The sequence below is a fragment of the Carassius auratus genome, chromosome 18 (assembly GCF_003368295.1).
Source record: "Carassius auratus strain Wakin chromosome 18, ASM336829v1, whole genome shotgun sequence".
Classification (NCBI taxonomy): Eukaryota; Metazoa; Chordata; class Actinopteri; order Cypriniformes; family Cyprinidae; genus Carassius; species Carassius auratus.
Genome location: NC_039260.1, coordinates 15,242,837 through 15,264,495, shown reverse-complemented (window position 1 = coordinate 15,264,495; position 21,659 = coordinate 15,242,837). Strand labels below are relative to the sequence as shown.

Below are 21,659 nucleotides of genomic sequence, written 5' to 3'. Positions count from 1 at the left end.
GGTTCAAAACTTGCAGATCCAAGATCGTTCGTAACCCACCGCCTTTCTTGGGTACAATGAAGTAAGGGCTGTAAAACCGCGTCCTCATATCGGCTGGAGGGACCGGCTCTATCACGTCCTTCGCTAGTAGGATTGCAATCTTTACCCACAGAACAGTGGCATTGGATGCTTTCACTGTAGTGAAGCAGAAAATGCTGAACTTGGGGGGATGCCGGGCGAATTGAATCGCATAGCCGAGACTGATCTCGTGCAAGTCCTTCAGTGCCTTGGCCGGGTGCACCTGCAGTAATGCCATTGCGTGTAAGGCAGAAGCAGCTTCTCCACAATCCACATAGGCACTGCCAGTTAGACGAATACTAGTATAAGTCATCTCCGAATCCGATTCAGGCTTTGTCACCATCTCAGAGGTGCGTGTCACCTTCTGTCAAGGCAAGTTACCTTTATTTATATAGCGCTTTAAACAAAAAGGATTGGATCAAAGCAACTGAACAACATTAATTAGGAAAACAGTGTGTCAATAATGCAAAATGACAGTTAAAGTCAGTTCATTATTGAATTCAGTGATGTCATCATCTCAGTTCAGTTTAAATAGCATCTGTGCAATCATTTGCAATCAAGTCAATGATATCGCTGTAAATGAATTGACCCCAACTAAGCAAGCCAGAGGCGACAACAGCAAGAAACCAAAACTCCATCGGTGACAGAATGGAGAACAAACCTTGGGAGAAACCAGGCTCAGTCGGGGGGCCAGTTCTCCTCTGACCAGACGAAACCAGCAGTTCAATTCCAGGTTGCAGCAAAGTCAGTTTGGCGGAAGAATCATCTGTTTCCTGTGGTCTTTTCCAGGTGGTCGTCTGAGACAAGGTCTTTAAAGGGGATCTGTATTTGGGGCTCTAGTTGTCCTGATCTCCGCTGTCTTTCAGGGCTGTGGAGGTCCTTTCTTGGTGCTGATCCATGATCTGGTCTGGATACGTACTGGATCCTGTTAGGTAGGTTATTCCAGAGTTTAGGCGCCAGATAAGAAAAGGATCTGCTTTAACTGTCATTTTGCATTATTGACACACTGTTTTCCTAATGAACGTCGTTCAGTTGCTTTGACGCAATGTATTTTTTTTAAAGCACTATATAAATAAAGGTGACTCGACTTGACTTGACGTCAGACTTGATCGGATAGAGAGCAGAGCAAATGGCTCTATGCTTTCGAATCGTCTTGCGGTACTTTAATGTCATACAACGATCAATCAGCGCAAGATAAAGTGGCACATCGGGTCATCTTAGCATCTTTTCTCTTTGAATTTAAATATAAATTTATTTACAATGGCCCCTGAAAACCTCTATGTGAGCACACTTGCCTGAGAAAGTGCTCCACATTTACAATTAATTTAGGTTTGATTTACATTTTTAATTTTTTTTTTAATTTATTGTTTAATTGCACATGTATTATTATTTGCATCGTTCACTACATGGCCTAAGGTATGTGGATATCCCTTTCTGATTAAGGAGATATAATGTTTAATATATGTTTTAGCTAAATCTGGAAAATACTTGGGAGTTACTTGAAACTTTATAGTACATTTATTGACCAAAAAACAGTATGTTTCTTTGTTTAACCCATAAAAGTTTGTGCTCCACACTGAAACTGTTTGCAAGAGTGGCTGCACAGCTTAACTTTTGCCGCGTTTCAACCGAAATTATCCGGAACATTTATACCAGGAACTTTTTTCCCTAGGATCTTTTGTCCCCCCAGACCTGTTGCTTTCTGCGTTTCCACCGCGGTCTTAAGTACCAGGAAGATTAGGCAAATAGACTGGTGATGTAGGACTGGGTGTGATTTTGGACGTGCATCCTCGGTAGTTCAGACTTTGTGCATTCGACTCGGGAGTGTGATGTCCGCGATGACGTAAAACCGGTAATTCTGCAAACAGCAGTGTACTTGATAACATCAGTCAGCTTGCCTTGGCTACTGCAATTTTCCTCTCTGTATATTTACAATAAAACAAATTATGATATCAAATACCACTGTCTCCTTTCGTTTTCATTTCAACAAAATAACAGCTGCAAAAATGTACTTAGTTCAGGGATATGTGTACATATACAGCCATTACAATAAAAAAAAAAAAAAAAAAAAAAAATATATATATATATATATATATATATATATATATATATATATATATATATATATATATATATATATATATATATATATACATGGGCCTTATATTTATTCACTGTTTAATAAAAATAGCATGCAAATGATCCTTTGTGTAAAGGTCTTTTAATTTTTGTTTGGTAGAATGTAGCCTAAGACTATCCTACAATTTGAAATTAACAAAATGTTCATTTTTTATGTTTTTTTTTTTTATGTTACAATGTTATATCATAATGTTATTGTTGTTTTACTTCCTTCTTTTATCTCATTTGACAATTACATTCATTTCGCAATCCGTCCTTTTTTCGCCACCTGGCGGTAGTTTTGCGAATTATTTTAACATGCGACTGAATTACAGTTACTGCTGCGGCACTGTAAGGCCCAGATAGGCTGTCCACCTACTGGCACATATCAGAGGGTCTAGCCGAGGTGAGGATGCTCTCGGCGGATACGTAAGCACTGAGCTCCCACTGATCGCATGGAGCTCACCATCTCCGAGATCCACGAAACACATTTTCAAATAGACTCTGTCTTTATGAATAAACCACAGATTTGAGTTTTAAACAACTACATTCTTGCCTGAAATACTTTTAAAATAAAAAAAATTTCATGACACAATAACGGTAATATTTTGAAAATTATCCAAATAAATGGCGGTTGAACTCAACCAATCAGGATGTTTAGCGCCCAAGTCCTGCCCCCAAAAGTTCCGTAACTTGAAAAAGTACTACCTTGCCAGCAGGGTCTTTCTGAGGGGCATTTCTTTTACCTGGAACTTTATTTAGTTCCTGGTTCTTGCGGTGGAAACACCTAGTCCCTAGTTCCTGGGTAAAGTTCCTGCGGTGGAAACGCGGCATTTGATACATATCTCTGCATGTTTTCCCCAATGTTCCTGGTGATGTCTTTACGTGTTCTAACTCATTCCTGTTTAGTTTACACAGTATGAATTACAGGCCTGTGTGTTGGAGTTCGAATCAGACCCACACTGCTTTCGAGACTTTTTTCTTGACAGTAAATGCTCATAATTCTGCATTTGCGTATTTGGGGTTTGGTTAGGAGGACTGCACACAGCAATTTTATGTTCTAAATACTCTAGAGGCAATGGCATTCCAAACAGTTCAAAATTAATATTACAGTACTGGGGACTGGACTGCTGTATGTATAAAGTGAAGAGACTGAAATAACTGGACAAAAAGCTGTTAAATCTCCTTCTCACATCATATGAAATGCTGTCAACCTTTTTGCAGTTTAATGCTCTCCTTGTCTTCACAGGCAACAGACACACCAGAGGACAGAAACAACCCAGTTCTACTTTACAACAAGATGCCTCTGGAGATCCTGAACAACAACTTCACTCTGGAGATTAATTCCAGGGTAATAATAATAATAATAATAAAAAAACCTTCAACTCCAATGCAGTGAAAAGTATTATTATCTTATCCTCATAAAAACTATTATGGATTTTCATTTAGGTCTGCATTGCTCCTTTTCAGGTGTTCAACTGGACACTCTTCACTAATAAGATCATGGACACAGTTGGCATTCCCATTACAGACAGTGAGGAGGTTATTGTGTATGCCCCAAACTATTTTAAGAGGCTGAACCCTGTCCTTGCCAAGTACACAAAGAGGTACTTTCAGATGCAATCTTCTGTATAGGGCTTTAGAATGTGTTATTAATGTTACTATAAGATTTCTACGTTTAATATGTGAGCAGCCTGTAGATGATTTTCTTATAGTGGAATGAGGTATTTAAAATAATGTGGAGATATTTCCAGTCTCAAATAGGAATCCACAACCTTTTTATTTATTTATTTTCCTTGCAAAACTCTTGAGATTGTGTCATGATGACACCACACACCTCAGTAGGAAAGGGAATGCCACACTGTATATGACATATGAGAGGTTTAAATATGACAGGTTCAACCTGCGCTAAACAGGTTTTAATCACTACCACCAAGTCTTGACTGGCACCATAGTCTAATTTACCATTTCCCTTTTATTTATTTATTTATTTATTTTTGTTACTGAGTGCTTATTTTTCCATGTGACTGATATGTTTTTTAGGTGAATTTCAATTTTAATTGTGAAAAATTCTATGTAATATAAATTGAATATGCCATTTGTTAGGATGTATCAATTTCATTAATATGCAATGTTTCAAAAAGCATCAAATGTTTGCTTGTCAAAATGTCAAAAAAGCCATTTCCAGGGGATGTATTTATTTTTCCACATGACTGAACATACAGCATCACTCATTCTGTGATTGTATGTGCAGAGACATTCAGAACTACATAGTATGGCGTTTCATTATGAATCTGGTGGTTGGTTTGAGCAGGACATACAGGGAGACCAGGAAAGCATTCAGAAAGGTAAAGAGCAAAAAACAAACAAACAAACAACAACAACAACAAAACACTTAAAACTGTTTACATTTATAATCTTGATACAACCTTTCTCAGGCTATCTATGGGACCACCTCTGAACCAGCAGTTTGGAGACAGTGTGCCATCTATGTAAACAGCAACATGGAGAATGCTGTGGGGAGACTATATGTGGAGGAAGCCTTTCCAGGAGATAGTAAAGACATGGTGAGCTGTATGTGTGCAGTATATGCCTGTATGGGTCCTATAATGGTTCTTGAAAATGTGCTTGTGTATGTTTGTACACTCTTGAGTCCTGTGTGGGATGATTTGAATCGGATCCATTTTCTCATATGCAGTTTAGAACAGCTAAGCATTGCACCAGTACCACCTGTCATAAAACACACTGACATCTGACACTCCATTAATCACTCGACTCTCCTTGCCTCAAGCCCACCACATGTACATGGCTACACACTGCACAGTTTCATCAAATATGGCCTCTGGGAACTGAAAAAAAAAAAAAAAAAAAAAATCCAGCTCACTTATTTTTCTACTGACATTGTCAAAAAAACATCAGCCATACATGCAAATATTTTGTGAAACCCTAAAATAAACAATTCCATCACGAGATTCTATTTATACTGTTTAAATATTAGGATATTCTGCTAATAACTTATTGCAAATAGTGGCAATTATCTGCACCTCAGCATTGAAATGCATTATAAAACAGAATGCAAATCTTATTGATTTTATCAAATAAATATTGATTTAATTCAAATTATTAAATGGATGCCATCTTATTAGGACAAAAGCCCTAACCCTACCCGATACTTTATTTTCAACTTTTTGATCATTTCCTTAATTTTTATTAAAAATAAATGCTTTTCTGATGTGGTTTGAAATTTGAAAAGGGAGAATTTTTTTTTTTTTTTCATTACTCCTAACAGTTAAACAGTTTCCCACAGGAAAAACATAAGCTATAAACCCAAATGCTGCTGACATACATAGGCACAGGAAGTGGGGGTGCTGAGGGTGCTGCTGCACCCCCACTTCCTGCGCCTATGTATGTCAGCAGCATTTTGGTTTATGACTATACTCGCCTACAAAAGCACATGCATAACAGCAAGTGTTAGCATTGTGGGTGCTTGTCTATAATCAGGTGACCCATACAAGGCCCACCCATAAATCATTCCTTACATCAATGTCGTGCCAGTGGGTTTGAGGTCATCAGGATAATGTTACAGATATTCACACCAAGTCATATGTCAATAATTATCCTTATCCAGATCTGTTTATCTGTTGGAGAACAACATGCAGTGGACTATCAGTGGTCTCTCAGTTTGCCAGTTTTATAAATGGGAGAACAAGATATTTAGTAATTTCCAGTTAAAACAAATCCATCATGCAGAGTGTGAACATGCTTTACAGATTGTTGATTATTTCTCCAATTTTCTGTAACTTAATCATTGTCAAACATAAACAGATAAGAACAAATAGATGCAGTTTTGTTATTTATGCACAGGTCATTGGTTTTAAATGGATGATAAAGAACACAAAACCTTTCAGAATATTTTTTTTTTTTTTTTTTTACAAATTTCTTTTTTGGTTTTCCACCCTTGATAGATAAGACATTCTACTAATGTTTGGGGTGGATATTGGCCTGCATATAGCTTTTTGTCTAAACCACACGGAAACACGGAAAATTTTTCATTGTATCACGGACATCTTCTAGTAGATAATTTATATTGGACTTGCATCCAAATAATGAACAGTATGCACAACCTACTAAATAATTCCCAACCAGAATATGTATGGAATTTCTGTGGAGAAATGGTATCTGATGACATCATTCTCTGTGTTTTTCTCAGATGGATGAGATGATCACTAACATCACAGAAGTATTTGTGAGTAATCTGGATGATCTAGCTTGGATGGATGCTGAAACTAAGAAAGCTGCAGAGGAGAAGGTGAGACTTATTTTTAATTCTGTGTTTCAGGTTAAAGGTTAATGATACTGCACAATCACTGCTGATCAAAAATGCCAGGACATGACTAAATCTGTTTCTTTGAAAGCTCATTCCATAGAAATATTGAATAAACAAATAAAGAGTTTGCTTATAATTGACTTGTTGCTGTACCAAATACAGACATTAATAAAACTATTGTCCTTTGTATTTTTTTTTTTACTTTTCTTTATTACAGGCACGAGCAATCAGAGAAAGAATTGGTTTTTCAGAAAATATCTTGAACAACACATACCTGGACCAGGAATACCAAAATGTGAGTGCCTACAAGATGAGGGGTGAATTAAAAAGATAACGTTAATTGAAACAATTGAAAATAAATCTTCTATTTTTCTATTAGTTAAGCTACAGTGCAGAAGAATACTTTGAGAACATTCTAAAGAACTTGGAGTTTGGTCAGAAGAAACGCCTAAAGAAACTGAAAATCAAAGTGAACAAAGAAGAGTAAGAACTTATAAGATATGTGATTGCATATCTGTGTTCTAAAATAGTCTTTCCATTTTCCCAGTTTAGTAACTGTCATAAAACCCTAACGAATAAAGATCTCTAATTAAATATTAAAGTGATATGCATCTTTAATTCAAGGTGGATAACAGGAGCTGCTGTTGTCAATGCATTCTACTCATCTAGCAGAAACCAAATAGGTATTTGAATTGCAATTACACAATGTTGTAGTAACTAAAAAGAAAATAATAATAAAAAATAAAATAAAAATTTCTAAAAAACTTATAATAACCTGCTTTGTCTAACCATGAAGAACTCATTCGCGTTATCTGCTTTCTTTTAGTATTTCCTGCAGGTATTCTTCAGCCACCATTCTTTGGTAAAGGTCAGCCCTGGTCTCTGAACTATGGCGGCATTGGGATGGTCATTGGGCATGAGATCACTCACGGCTTTGATGACAATGGTATCAGACTCCAAACAGACCCCCCCCCCCCATATTTTGTCATGTAACAGTGCTGCAAGCTAACTTTTTCCACATTTCTTTCCTTGTTCAGGACGTAATTTTGATAAAGATGGTGACCTCAAAGACTGGTGGACTCCATCTTCAACTCAGAAATTCCAAGAGCTTTCCAAATGCATTGTGGACCAGTATGGAAGCTTCTCTTGGGATTTGGCGAATGGACACAATGTATTCAATAACTGTTTAATATGAACATGACCATTTTAAAAATTCAATTTCTTTTACATTATCTGTATTTTTATTACAAATATAATAGTTTTCCTGGAAATGGAATAAGCTGTGTTTTTTTTTCTAAATTACTGTCTCATTTTCCATCCCCTTTCTTCTTTTTTTTCTCTCTTCTGTCCTTTGTGTGAACAGTTAAATGGGAATAATACCCTTGGGGAGAACATTGCGGACAACGGGGGCATTCGCCAGTCTTATCAAGTAAAGAGAGGGCAATTTAGCCTTTTTTTTTTACTGCTAGAAGAATTGGTTTAGTTTGATGTGCTTTCTCATTTGCAAAAGGGGACAAAGCTTCAATCATTTAATGAATGTCTCTGCAGTCAAAATGAATTAGTTTGAAGGTTAAAAAAAAGAAATACATACTCGGATACTCATATGTTGAGCAGAGAGGGCAGCTCAATTTGTTTCACTGGGGATGGATTTCTGTCAGACTGTGATGACAGAGGGAATCGGCTTAATAGTTTGGACTCTTAGAAAAACCAAAGGGAGATAAAATTGCTCATGGCCTGTAGTTCAGTGAAGCCTTACCGAACCATCAAATATAGTCAACTGTATATAATATATAATCCCAAATCTGTAATTTAGGAAAGCCTTCAGAAGGCATTTGGTTGTGAGATAAAACTTAATTTTTGATGTTAATTATTATTTAGAAATGTGAGAGACAAAAGTTTGTTTTTCAGTAACTGTTTCCCAAGATTCATCAGAATCACTGTGCTTACTTTTTCAGGCCTACCAGAACTATGTGAAAAAACATGGGAAAGAGGCTCCTCTCCCTGGAATTGACCTCAATCACGAGCAACTCTTTTTCCTTAACTTTGCACAGGTGATACACTTAATTAGAGAACTTGCAGGAATATTTCAGGTTCGGTACCTCTAAACTTAAGATCAAATGACAGCACTTGTGACATAATGTTTATTAACACACACACACAAAAATTACATTGAATGTTAAGTTATTTTAAATTTCATTGTCATGACAATACCGCACCGCCAACCAGTAGCGGCTCCTGGCCATAAATTTAGGTGGGGCAGATTCTGTATCATAGCATTAATATACTGTAGGAAAAACATTTTGTAAATTTTCTATTTTAATCTTGGAACAAATGCGGACAAAATTTTGGCAGAGATGTCCTTGCGTTATCCTGTTGGTGGTGCGCTAATGTTGATTGACAGGCTCGGAGAGCACTCATAAAATGCTGTATTATAATTGCTTTAATATAGCATTTATCATTTCCAAATGTTTATTTAGAATGTTACAAGTTGTGGAGCAATTCAGGTGATGACAAATGATCATATACAGTATCTATTCTCAGAATAACAATGTAACAAACACAATATAACCATAAAAGGCTAAATTATTTATACTTTGTTGATTTTGATCCACTACTCCACGTACAAAAAAAAAGCAGACATGCCAACTAGTTACTGATCTGATGCAGACACATAGCTGAAGCGATTGATATGGTCTTGGTGGAGCGTGATTCACATAAGGTGTCGTGAAAACAAGCGGAGCAGTCTCAAATCTGCCCCAATGCCTCTCAATTAGAGTGTGCTGCAGTTCCCCTTTCACCACAGATTTACATTGCAAAATTGTGGGGCGCTGTTGAGCTTGGGAGGTCTCGGGCACCATCTGTCCTGCTTAGTATCGTGTATCCATGCCTACTAAAGCCAAAGGCGGGATTTAACTACATATTGCTTTACGACTTAAAAAAGTAGTGAAAATCTGAAAAAAATATTTGTTGCAGAATGCCGAACACTTTTACAATTTATTTTGTTTCAGTTTATATAGAGGTCTATGTTGTGGATGAATATTTTGGTGGGGCTCTGTCCCAACTGCCCATATTGTCATGATTCTGCCTTCATGTCCTGACTTTCCTCTAGTCTTGAGGCAGGATCATGACAGACCCATGTTTTGTGTACAAGCACATGGCCTTGTCTTTGGGCCATGTGCTTGTGTTGTCTCGTTCCCTTACCCCGCCCCCCTTGTTATCCTAGTTGTCGTGATTGCCTTACCTGTGCCACCTGTCGTTTCTTGATTAGGTCTCCTATTTAGATCCCCTAGTGTGATCTGTCTTTTGTCGGTTCATTGTGATTGTTTCCTCATATGTGTTTCTTCATGTCAGCCTCGTGAGATATTGTATCCTTGTAACTCCTTTAAGAAGTCTTTGTATAACCGTGAGTGTTTACTTGTAGTTAGTGTTCTTGTGTTTTGAGTCTTTGTTTATCTTGTCAACTCAGTCCTGTTAAGTTATTTTGTATCTGCCCTAGTCCTTGTTTTCCCCCTCGTGGGTTTTGTTTTCCCCTTTTTCGTGTATATAAATCTTGTGTTGTACTTCCCGTCTGCTACTGAGTTCATCCCTACCCTCCACATAACAGAATGAACCGACCAACCAAGAACTCTGCAGACAGGAAGTCCTCCAATCTACAACATCAATTGGAGTTCCGCCAGCAATGCTGGATGTCGTCCCCCACCGACAAGAAGAGGGTCGCCCTCCCATACTCGTCTGAGGGTGAGTGGGTTCTTCGCAACTATGCCCGGCTGTGGGAGAGTTTCTCCCAGGAGGAGCCGCAGAGGTCCCCACCATCTACCCAGCTGCCAGTGATCCCAGGGGGTCGTCTCCTGGCCGTTACAACACTGGGGGAACAGGCAGATCCCTCCCCGAATCCTGAGGCGCCTCCCACACCCATCAGTCTCCCCAAGAAGCGAGGGAGACGGTTCTCGTGGGAGTCTGCTTCGGAGGCCTCATCGACGGAGTCAGCCCTGCCAGAGACCGAACTTCCTCAACCTGTCTCAGACCCAGATGTGACCTCTGCACTGCGACCAAGGAGGAAGAGGAGGAAGAAGGGGTCTTCCGGTCCTGGGTCTCTGTCTCCTCCTTAGTCGGCCATGCCGACCGAGTCAGCAGCGGTGAGCACTGGCGTGCCCGAGCCAGCAGCGGTGAGCGCTAGTGTGCCCGAGCCAGCAGCGGTGACCCTTGACCCCGAACCGGCGACTAAGAGAACTGTTTCCAAGTCCGCAGTCGTGAGGGCGGAGGAGAGAGCCGCAGCCGACTCTGCAGCAGAGGCGTTGTTACAGTCTGTCTCGGCTCGTAAGGAGATGCCTGTTGTTATTGCTGCCAGGAATCTGTCTGATTATTTTTCTCGTCTTGTTCAGATCCTTGAAGTCCCTACCAGTCCTGTCTTGTCCCCAGAGATCCCGAGCCAGCCGCAGTTAGCGCGGTTCCAGACCCAGTTTCTGTCTCCACTGATGTTGTCGAGTGTCCTGTTGATGTTGCCCCGTGTCCAGTAGATGTTGTCCAGTGCCCTGTGATTTCTCCTGTCATGTCCCCTGATGTTGTCATTTGTCCTGAGACCACTCCCCACCCTAGACCACCCAGACCTGCCCGGACCCCTCGTCGTCAGCTTTCGTCCCATCCTCCTAAGACTCCTGGAAGCCGCTCCTTAAGGGAGGGGTTCTGTCATGATTCTGCCTTCATGTCCTGACTTTCCTCTAGTCTTGAGGCAGGATCATGACAGACCCATGTTTTGTGTACAAGCACATGGCCTTGTCTTTGGGCCATGTGCTTGTGTTGTCTCGTTCCCTTGCCCTTGGCGGCCCTTGTTATCCTAGTTGTCGTGATTGCCTTACCTGTGCCACCTGTCGTGTCTTGATTTGTTCTCCTATTTAGATCCCCTAGTGTGCTCTGTCTTTTGTCGGTTCATTGTGATTGTTTCCTCATATGTGTTTCTACATGTCAGCCTCGTGAGATATTGTATCCTTGTAACCCCTTTAAGAAGTCTTTGTATAACCGTGAGTGTTTACTTGTAGTTAGTGTTCTTGTGTTTTGAGTCTTTGTTTATCTTGTCAACTCAGTCCTGTTAAGTTATTTTGTATCTGCCCTAGTCCTTGTTTTCCCCCTCGTGGGTTTTGTTTTCCCCTTTTTCGTGTAAATAAATCTTGTGTTGTACTTCCCGTCTGCTACTGAGTTCATCCCTACCCTCCACATAACACATATAGACGAGCTGTGCCTGCTGCAAACCCTTTTTGGGCCTAAACACTCACACTAAATTGTCCTGTTTAGTAAATCTGGCCCATAATGCCAATGAACCCTTAGGCTCAAATATATCAACATTGTCACAAATACAATACAACTAAATTCAAGATGGCGGCACATCCACATACAGAAGCTTCTCTCTCTCCCATCAGAACAGTGTTTTTTGGCTTTTGAGTTGCAGTGCTTTTGTACATCTTCATCGCATCTTTCAGAGCACATACAGTCATGTGTTTCTGCTCAATGTCGGCAGTACCACTTAAAGTTAAACTCCGCTCAAGCCAAAGTCTGCTCCGGAGGCCTTGACCATCACTGAACCCCACTGCTGCATCTTGCCCACAGCAAAGGCGTCACAAGTGGCGTGAGAGGAAGCAGAAGAGAGGTAAGCGTGGCGGTATCCGGGCTAGGCTAATGGTTAACCCATGCATGCCAGCTATCCCCACCATCGTACTGGCTAACATAAGCTCTTTTGACAATAAACTGGACTACATCTAATTACTACGCTCAACTCAGAGGACTGTAAGAGACTGTTGTGTTTTTGTGTTTATGGAAACATGGCTCCGCAACAGCGTTCCAGATCAGCAGACATGCTATCATGCGGCGGCGTGCTTTGTGTTTACATCAATGATGCATGGTGCCGTGATGCTGTTGTGGTCTGCAAACACTGCTCACCATGGTGGAGTTTATGATTATTAAGTGCTGGCCATTCTGCCAAGGGAATATTCAGCCATACTGCTCGTTGCTGTTTACAACAGGAGTGAGGCACTAGATGCACTGTACCAGCACATCAGTGAGCAGCAGAAAGCCCACTGTGATACTTTTCTTATCTTGAATGGGGATTTCAACCACGCAGACTTAAAGAGTGTGTTCCCCAAAATACACCAGTATTGAGAGACTGTGCAGTGGAACTCACTGATGTCTTCACAGACATTTTGAGCATTTTGCTTAGTCGGGCTATTGTTCCCACATGCTTAAAAGCTACCACCATCATTCCAGTCCAGAAGAAAGCCGTCTCTATCCTGCTTCAGTGACTACCATCCAGTTGGACCTACACCTATTCTAATGAAGTGCTTTTAATGTCTAGTCATGCACCACATCAAGTCTGTCCCACCCCCACTCCCAGGACCAAGTTTGCATTTCGGTCCAACCGCTTGACCGATAATGCCACCACCACTGCCACTCAGCACTCACACATCTAGCAAAAAAGACTCATACGTCAGAATGCTGTTCATAGATTTCAGTTCAGCATTCAACACAATCATCCCTCAACAGCTCATTCACAAACTGGTCCAGCTGGGGCTCAACACTTCGCTGTGCAACTGGCTGTTAGACTTTCTGACTGGAAGACCTCAGGCAGTACGGGTCAGCAGCAAATCCTCCAGCACCATCACACTGAACACTGGGGCCCCCCAAGGATGTGTGCTGAGCCCCCTCCTCTTCACTCTGCTCATCCATGACTGCACACCATCTCACAACTCCAACCTATTTATTAAGTTTGCCGATGACATGACTGTGGTGGGTTTCATTAGCAACATAGATGAGACAAACTACAGGAGCAAGGTGAGCCACCTGGCTGGGTGGTGCAGTTACTTTAGGAGAGTACACACTCTGACTATCAACATTGTGACTGTAAAGAGAGTGAACAGCACCAAGTTCCTAGCTGTGCACATCACAGATGACCTCTCCTGGACCGACAACACAGCAGCACTGGCCAAGAAAGCACAGCAGCATCTCTACTTCTTCCTGCATCACTGTGTGTTTTGGCGCTTGCAACACGTCCTGCTGGAAGACTCTTCAACGCATAGTGAGAGCAACTGAGAAGATCGTTGGTGTCTCTCTCCCCTCCCTTCAGGAAATTTATGGAACCCATCTCACCCGTAAAGCCCACTGCATCGCAGGTGATCCCACGCACCTGTCACACAGCTTCTTCAGTCTGCTGCCATCTTGGAGGAGACTGTGGAGTCTCCAGGCCAGGACCAGCAGACTGAAGGACAATTTCATTCATCAGGCTATCAGGAAGCTGAACCCAACCTTGACTCCCCTCCCCTCTCCTCTTTTTCCCCATGCACCACTGAACTCTTAACCTCAATCCCCACCGCCCCCAACAGCCCCCCCACCCCAGCTCCCACACAGGGACCTGCAACAGACACTTTGTAGAGCACTGGTCTGCTCACTACCTCATTCAGCAGTTAACTGACCTCAATCAACTACCTCTGTCAGTTTAAATAAACAACTGGTCTCTGAGATTTTTGACACTCTAATCAGACTGATTAAGCTCTTTTGCACTACAATCATTATATCTGCACTGTTTACGTCACTGGTTTGCACTCTACCTGCCATGTGCCTTTGGCTGCTTATGTACTTATGACCTATTTGTATATTTGTATAGTTGTACTTTATAATTTTTATCTGTATTTAATGTTCTACTATTAGTGTTATCTGTATGCACCAAGGGTCTTAGAGTAACACAGTTTCAAATCTCTGTATGTATGTAATGTACATGTGGAAGAATTGACAATAAAGTAGACTAGACTTGACTTGACTTACCTTCCACTGAACTCCTGCATATGACCAGTCTGTTGAATACAAATAGTAATGCTTTAAGGGTTTTCTTTTTTTTTTTTTTTTACAAGGTTTGGTGTGGAACACATAGACCAGAGCATGCTGTCAATTCCATCAAAACTGATGTCCACAGTCCAGGGAAGTTTAGGTATGTTAACGTTCTTTCACTGACAATCATGCACTTCTGTTTTATGCCTTTCAGACTCTTATTAGAATGTGTTGGTAATCACTACTTTTCCATTTATGTACAGAGTTCTTGGGTCATTACAGAACTTCCCAGAGTTCGCCAAAGCCTTCCAGTGTCAGAAAAACACCAACATGGTGCCTGAGAAGATATGCAGAGTGTGGTGATTACTAGAGGAACAGAAGATGAGGGTTATATTGAGGGCCCGTGGTCCATATATCCTCTCACCTCTCTGCTGACTCTTAGACCATGATGGCAGATGCTGATAAATGTTCTCATCGGTGTAAGCTATGGCTACTATGCTCAACTCCACCAGTGCACTTGAGCCATATATATTGAGGGGTAACTGTCTCAGAACACTCCTATAAGCATCAGCCAAATTATTTTAATACAGTTTGTGAGATGATTACTCAGTTCATGGCTCTTACTGTTTTATAGACTTGGTAAATCTGAAGAATAAAGTAAAAAACAAAAAACAAAAAAAACAAAAAAACAAAAACAAAGTAAAGGTTATGTAGAGATACTGTCAAAAAATATCAAATAATGTTAATCAAATAAAACTGTGAATTGGAGATATTAGTAGCATTATGTATATACATATTTAATGCAATACTAGTGTACATTGCTTATACAGGTCAATTTGATTAGATTCAGTAAGTAATTATGAAGCTTCCCAAACATGCCCAAGAATATTATGTATACTATAGTACCATGGGAGTTAATAGATATTTAAGTGTATTCCAAGAAAATTGTTAAACTCTGTATTAATTTATCTCATTAGCAAATTATCTGATCTGTAATTAAAAAAAAAAGATTAATTTGTGTCATTGAATTTATTTTCTTTAGAAGATTAGCTTATTATCATAAAATATTAACTGAGACAATATACATTTTCTGTAAATCAGACACTGAGTGTTTGATTTGAAAATCCCAAACATGACAGATGGACAGACAATTAAAATGCATCTTTTTTTTATTTCTTCTTTCATTTGTGCTGTCCTTGATATTTGTATGAATGGATGCGCATGTGACAAATAATGTCATTCTGTCAAGCGTCACTGAATTAAAGCCTTAAAGTGTTTTTAATTCTGTGTTCAACATTTGTCAATGTTTCATATGATGTGGAGGACTAAATTAATCATATTGAGACCAATTCATGCAGACAGTGTTTATGCCAAAGATTTTTACACATATCCTTACTTTGCTTTTTTAAAAATCTATGTATCTTATTCATAATCGTTTTTGAATTGCTTAACTTGTCTATTACATCTTCATTAGCAATGGCAATTTTTTATTTGAATTTTTGAAAATGTAGAAGCTTATATTTGTGATTTTGTTAGTCATCAGGCATAGTAATATAACATGTTTTTTACATTAGCATTACAAAATATATTCATTTTCATGGGTAATGGGATAGGATTTAAGTTTAAAAAACAAGAAGCTCATCAAAATGCTGCTGTTTTTTTTCCTTTACATTATTTTTCTATTCTGTCCATTTTATCCCAGGGGTCTTTCTTTTCTTTTTTTCTTTACTTCTCAGCATTGTTTGCTATTTTACATCTTTGCACACTGTTTTCCCCTCTCTGATAAAACACTGTTCACCAAAATCCATCTCAACCACTTCTCAGACAAATATACCTCAGATGCCTGTATTTAGATACTTTGTAATAAGCATATTCAGAAGAGAATATTTGGTTTATGAATAAATTGTGAAAGTAAAAATGTCTTTGTTGTGCATTTTGTTTTCTCAAGGTCTCAAGGCTTCTTTGATGAGAAGTGTTGAACGAGGAACAAAAACAGCCCTCAAAAACCTCTGTTGCATTTTCTTTGGCGGGCGAACAAGCCCTGGGAGAGTGTAATGCAGAATATAAGCAGCCCAGTGAAAAGAATCACTGTTATTTTTTCATGTGTAATGCCTTTATACTGCACTGAGACAAATTTGGTTTGGGTACTTGCTCCCATTTGGGGCCTTGGAAAAGTAGGAGTGTACAGCCCTTTGCAGTGCATGCTCACAAATCTTCTGACCCTTTGTAAAATTTCACCATAAAGATTTGCTGCTCTTCACTTCATATTAGTCCTGTAGGTCCTGTTCACCATCTTTACCGCCTCTTTGCAGATGAGTTAAATATACCTCATGCTGCCACCCACCTGATTAAAAACAGATTTGTTGGCTGACTGGTGACAGGTTACAGTGAGGGCTGAAACTTGAACTGCGAGTCTGCCATACCCTCTTCACTCCCTGCTGCATATCACTATTAAACTTGTAGTGTGTTTAATGTTTGATATTAACACACAATATATTAATGTATTGATTTATTTTTATAATAATTACTTTCCATTGACTTTCATCGTTTTCAGAGCCAGTGACATTCTAAAACCAGACAACACAAATACTGTATAAAAATCAGCTATTTATTAATTTATTTTAATGTATTATTATTTTATGTATTTATTTATTTTTATTATTATTATTATTTATTTTTTTATTGCAGAGAAAATTCAAGCTTACCTTGAGTACAAAGTTGTTCAGTTTCCAGTCTTGAAACACAATAAGTTTGCTGTCTTGTTTTAATCTGTTTTCAATTCAGTATGGTTGAATAGTTTATTCCACTATCTGTAATTTTACAATCTTGTAATTGCATGGGCATCAACATAACCACCAATCTAAAATATGTCCAGAAAGTTTTATAACATTATTTAGAATAAAAAAAATGCCATTTTTGGCCCATACCATGAAAGTTTGCTTGTTAATGCGCAGGCCTAATATTATCTCCTCACTAACCCACAGAAGATCATTTAGCAACTATAACACTAAGTTCCTCTTATTGAGAAAACTATATAATTATTCTAACTATGATTTCAACCTTAATACCTAGATTTCCAGCTAACTTTTGCCTATTTTACATAGTAAAACTTTACTTATAATTACAGTTAATATAATGAGACACTATAGGACTGTTACAAATTAAATTAAATCAGAATCACCAAAACAGATCTCTCCACTTCAGAAGAAATTGCAACTGCATAAATTATGTTATGCTTTAAATTAAAATGTTAAATTAAACTGGGTTTTTTTATTTTTATTTTAATATAAAAATATGAATTACTTTTAAATATGAAAGTAGGCCTAAACCACCAGCAGGCTTATTGAGTAAGTCACTGAGTAATTGATTCAAACGATTCATTCAGACGGCTGATTCATTCAAGAATGAACCAAGTGCCTGTGTTTATGAATGGGTTATTGAATTATTGATTCATTCAATACAATGAATCATTTGGTAACGAAACACAGCGTGTGTTGCTCAGACATGCTCAACTAGTTCTGTGATCTTAGTTTGGAACTATTTTCATTAAATCAAGCACAGTCAGCACTGACTCTGTCTAAGATTTAAGTCACTTAATATTAACTAATTGTTTGAACTCTTCCATAAAATCAATGTCAAATTTGCAGTCATACTCGTCTTCTGGATAAACTGCACTCTTGGTCGTGTCAAATTGCTTAACTAGGCTAGCTTCATATATGTTATAAATATCAAGAGCCGAACCCACATCTCCAATCAAGGATGACAACTGGTTGACTCGATTGAGTTGAACAATTTAACTTCTGGCCTGCTATAACTATATCACATGCAGGTGAGTTAATAAAAAAACCCACCTTAGCAATATAAGACACTAAGACATTTGTCTGTGTGGACAGTGATGTTGTAGAACACTCTGGTCTAGAAGAAAGAACTTCAAGCTGAGAAATACATCCCTCTAGACAATTTATCCGCCCAAACAAATGACAAGCTTCAGACACATCCTGACACAGCATTGAAGCTCCCACCAAGGAGAGCAATTAATGTGTGCCATTAAAATGTAAGTTTCTCAACATTAACCTTTTGTCGAACAGTTCTAAAAAAGCCATTGGCAGTCTATGAAGGAATTTTTAAAGGAGGATGACTTCACCATATACAGACTATGACTATTCTAAATGTTTTTACATAAATGGAGAGCCCCATTCAATCTATATATTCATAAATTCTATCCTTCACTATGTTAAATTATTTTTACACTATCCCACTATTATATGCCTTATTTTGCATTTTGTATAGAAGTCAATTATATAAAACATTATAACTCTTGGATAATCCGATGAAGGATAAAAAAGATTAGGTGTGAGAGTAGGACCTGATTAGGTGTGAGAGTGAAGACAGATACAGGACAAGTAAACAATGTTTTAAGTATGTGGGTATTACAAAGAAAGGGGCAGCACTGTGACATTTTCCCACACAGAGATGAACGGCTATCTCTAATAAGCAATCTGTAGGTCCAAACACACATTCCTCAGAAGAAGAACCTTTTGAAACAGCTTATAAAAGGGAACCTGTAATTTGCCCTTTGCACCCAGTGCTAACCTCTTCTAACTTCACTACTGTGTGTTGTTGTCTAATGGCATGACCCCTGACTGACCATTATGGTGTGTGGGGACCATGGTATGCGGTGATATTAGTTCACGGAGTATCTGGAATGCATTGCACAGCAGTCACTGCTCATGGGGTTTTATTCTTACCAATCCATCAAGCACTAATTTACATTGGGTATGAGTGCATAAATATTTTCTTTCTCTCTTAATGACCCCTACCGCAATACACACACAATTTAATAGTTTAAGGAACCTATATTTAATGTGAATGTGAAACCATTTGACTAATGTGTTCAAAGGAGAGACCAACAAATACAAATCATTAAGCTTTTTTATATGCTACAATAGACCTGTTCATAAAAAAATGTCTCTGTGTCTGAAGACAAACATTCTGGTCTGTGACAAGGAGCCAGTCATTTAGCAAAAAAAAATTGCCGGAAAAAAAGAAAAGATTGCCATAAGTTACAAAGAAGACAAATTACTTTGCTACATGCATTTATAAGCAGCAATGTAATATAATATAATATAATATAATATAATATAATATAATATAATATAATATAATATAATATAATATAATATAATATAATATAATATAATATAATACTCTACTGTTTAATTTCTAATTTCTGCTTTATGTTTACTACTCTGGTTTACTCAATAGTACTTTAGTAATTTAGTAATAATAATACTATTACCTGTTTTGTTTGATAAATTTTGCTTTGTGCTTTTTTCTTGTGTTTAATTAAAATAATAATAATAATAATAATAATAATAATAATAATAATAATAATAATAATAATAATAATAATAATAAAAAATAAAAAAGCTCTGCATTAAATTTACAAGCACTGGCTGGATACACAACACAGGATGATGCAACGACATCATGTGGCGGTATATGGTATTGCAGATAATTATAGAATTCTATCAATGTGCACGTCACTAAATTAATGCCTGACAAACTTTTAATCTAACATCAAATATGAAATGGTGTCGGCAACGAGATATACTAAAATGTTTAAAATAAATTTGTATACATCCATGTGGGTCAAAACTTTACTAATTTAATAGCCTTCACATTTTTATGACTTTACTTTTTTGTGTCTTTAATGCAATATGTGGAAAGTGCTATTCATTCCTCAGGGTCAACATATTATGTTTTAAATAAAAACACACAGAATCCGATTGACATTCATTTCATCAACAGGCAGATGTATAATATGAGATTGCATGACACAACTATTGAATTGAAACACTAACTAAGCACAGCTAGATAGTTGGGCACCAAACCAGCTAGGATATTCAGATACCACTCTGTGTTAAGTTCATTGAAAAATATTAATGTCTCATAGAATAGGAACGGATGTATGTAGCTACGATTCTCTTATTCTCTTAACGTTTCACTCAGATAAACATCACAAAAAGGAATGAAAGATGATTGCCACTTCCATTTCCTGCTGTTCTTTCTGAAATGATTGTAAAATGACAGCATGAAATTACCAAGTAAATTAATTTCAACTTATGCTAGACTGCAGAATAGGAAAAATCCTTCACATTGTAGGAAAGTCCTTACTTTCAGATGCAGATACTTGAACTTTTATTAATAAATAAAGTAAAGTAATAATAATAATAACAATAATAATAAAACACTGTTTAATATACATAAGCATGCATTAATATTAATAGAGTCTTTGATGGAACATTTGTAACCAGGCTTTCAAAACCCAACTCAAACTCAGATGTTTACAGAACAAAATGTTCAAATAACCCACTGGTCCCACGTGTCACCATAGCAACAGCATCCCTCTCAACACCGATGTTTAGTATGTGTCTCTGGACCTCTGCACTCCCCCAAGCACTCTCATGATCACTTAAGTCCAACAGCAATCAATAAAACAGCCAGACAGAGGAAGAAAGAGAACATTGTTTTTTCAGAGTGACAGGTTGCTTTTGTGTTTGTGTGTAAATCTTGCTTAACATTAACTGTAACAAAACAGCTTTATTTATGTAATTGTATTGTTATAGAGGCACCTTGTTATTTAACAGCTGAAGGATGTTATGCAACCCCACCATCTTTTTAAATGTCATTTGAAATGAATGGTCATGTGATGTGAAGTCTTTTAAACATATTTACTGTATAATAGAAAACATTTAAATTGAACATCTATCTGGCAGACCTAATATTTTAATTAATTGATTAACATTAATCAATTAATTTGATTAACATTAATTTTAAGAATTTCATTTAATAGTTGCTTCACATTGAAGTGCCTGTTCCTATATATTATCACCAATGCTAAAGTGGCCTTATGTTCCTATGGAGGTGCCCTAAACCCATTTACCAAGAGGGAATGAGAACCCTCCACACTAACCCCCCAATTGCTGCCAGAACAATGCTAAAATATATTTTAAATGTACTGAATTGAAAATTTGTTATAAATGTGCACCTACATAATATTTAACTTTTTCCCCACCAAACACTGAATTTTCTGTTATTCGTGAGACAAAAGCCCAATCCCAATTCTACCCCTTAGTCCTTCCCCTTTCCCCTACCCCTCTGTTCCGAGCGTTCACGTGAAGGGGTAGGGATGTCACGATTCTCTTTTGGTTGGAGGGTTAGGGGGAAAGGGAAGGGCCAGATAGCTCTTCAAACTAAGATTTTTCGGGACCACACTTCAAACAAAAGGGTATGAATTATCTCGGCAGCATGGCTGCTACAGCGAATAAAAAGACACTTAAATGTA

At 38.1% G+C, this 21,659-nt stretch overlaps 1 protein-coding gene across 3 annotated transcripts in view; it reads left to right on the top strand.

The window, feature by feature from the left end:
- Nucleotides 1-15,927, top strand: part of LOC113118535 (neprilysin) — a 45,122-nt gene extending 29,195 nt beyond the window's left edge. For all 3 annotated transcript variants that reach the window (XM_026287777.1, XM_026287778.1, XM_026287779.1), the window contains 14 exons: nucleotides 3,425-3,526; nucleotides 3,646-3,782; nucleotides 4,430-4,523; nucleotides 4,614-4,742; nucleotides 6,386-6,484; nucleotides 6,720-6,797; nucleotides 6,882-6,985; nucleotides 7,127-7,185; nucleotides 7,329-7,448; nucleotides 7,540-7,673; nucleotides 7,866-7,931; nucleotides 8,458-8,553; nucleotides 14,395-14,471; nucleotides 14,575-15,927. In XM_026287777.1, the coding sequence (XP_026143562.1) occupies nucleotides 3,425-3,526; nucleotides 3,646-3,782; nucleotides 4,430-4,523; nucleotides 4,614-4,742; nucleotides 6,386-6,484; nucleotides 6,720-6,797; nucleotides 6,882-6,985; nucleotides 7,127-7,185; nucleotides 7,329-7,448; nucleotides 7,540-7,673; nucleotides 7,866-7,931; nucleotides 8,458-8,553; nucleotides 14,395-14,471; nucleotides 14,575-14,674 (1,395 nt within the window). In that variant the 3' untranslated portion in view covers nucleotides 14,675-15,927. The remainder of the gene's footprint in view (nucleotides 1-3,424; nucleotides 3,527-3,645; nucleotides 3,783-4,429; nucleotides 4,524-4,613; nucleotides 4,743-6,385; nucleotides 6,485-6,719; nucleotides 6,798-6,881; nucleotides 6,986-7,126; nucleotides 7,186-7,328; nucleotides 7,449-7,539; nucleotides 7,674-7,865; nucleotides 7,932-8,457; nucleotides 8,554-14,394; nucleotides 14,472-14,574) is intronic.
- The last annotated feature ends 5,732 nt before the right edge of the window (nucleotides 15,928-21,659 follow it).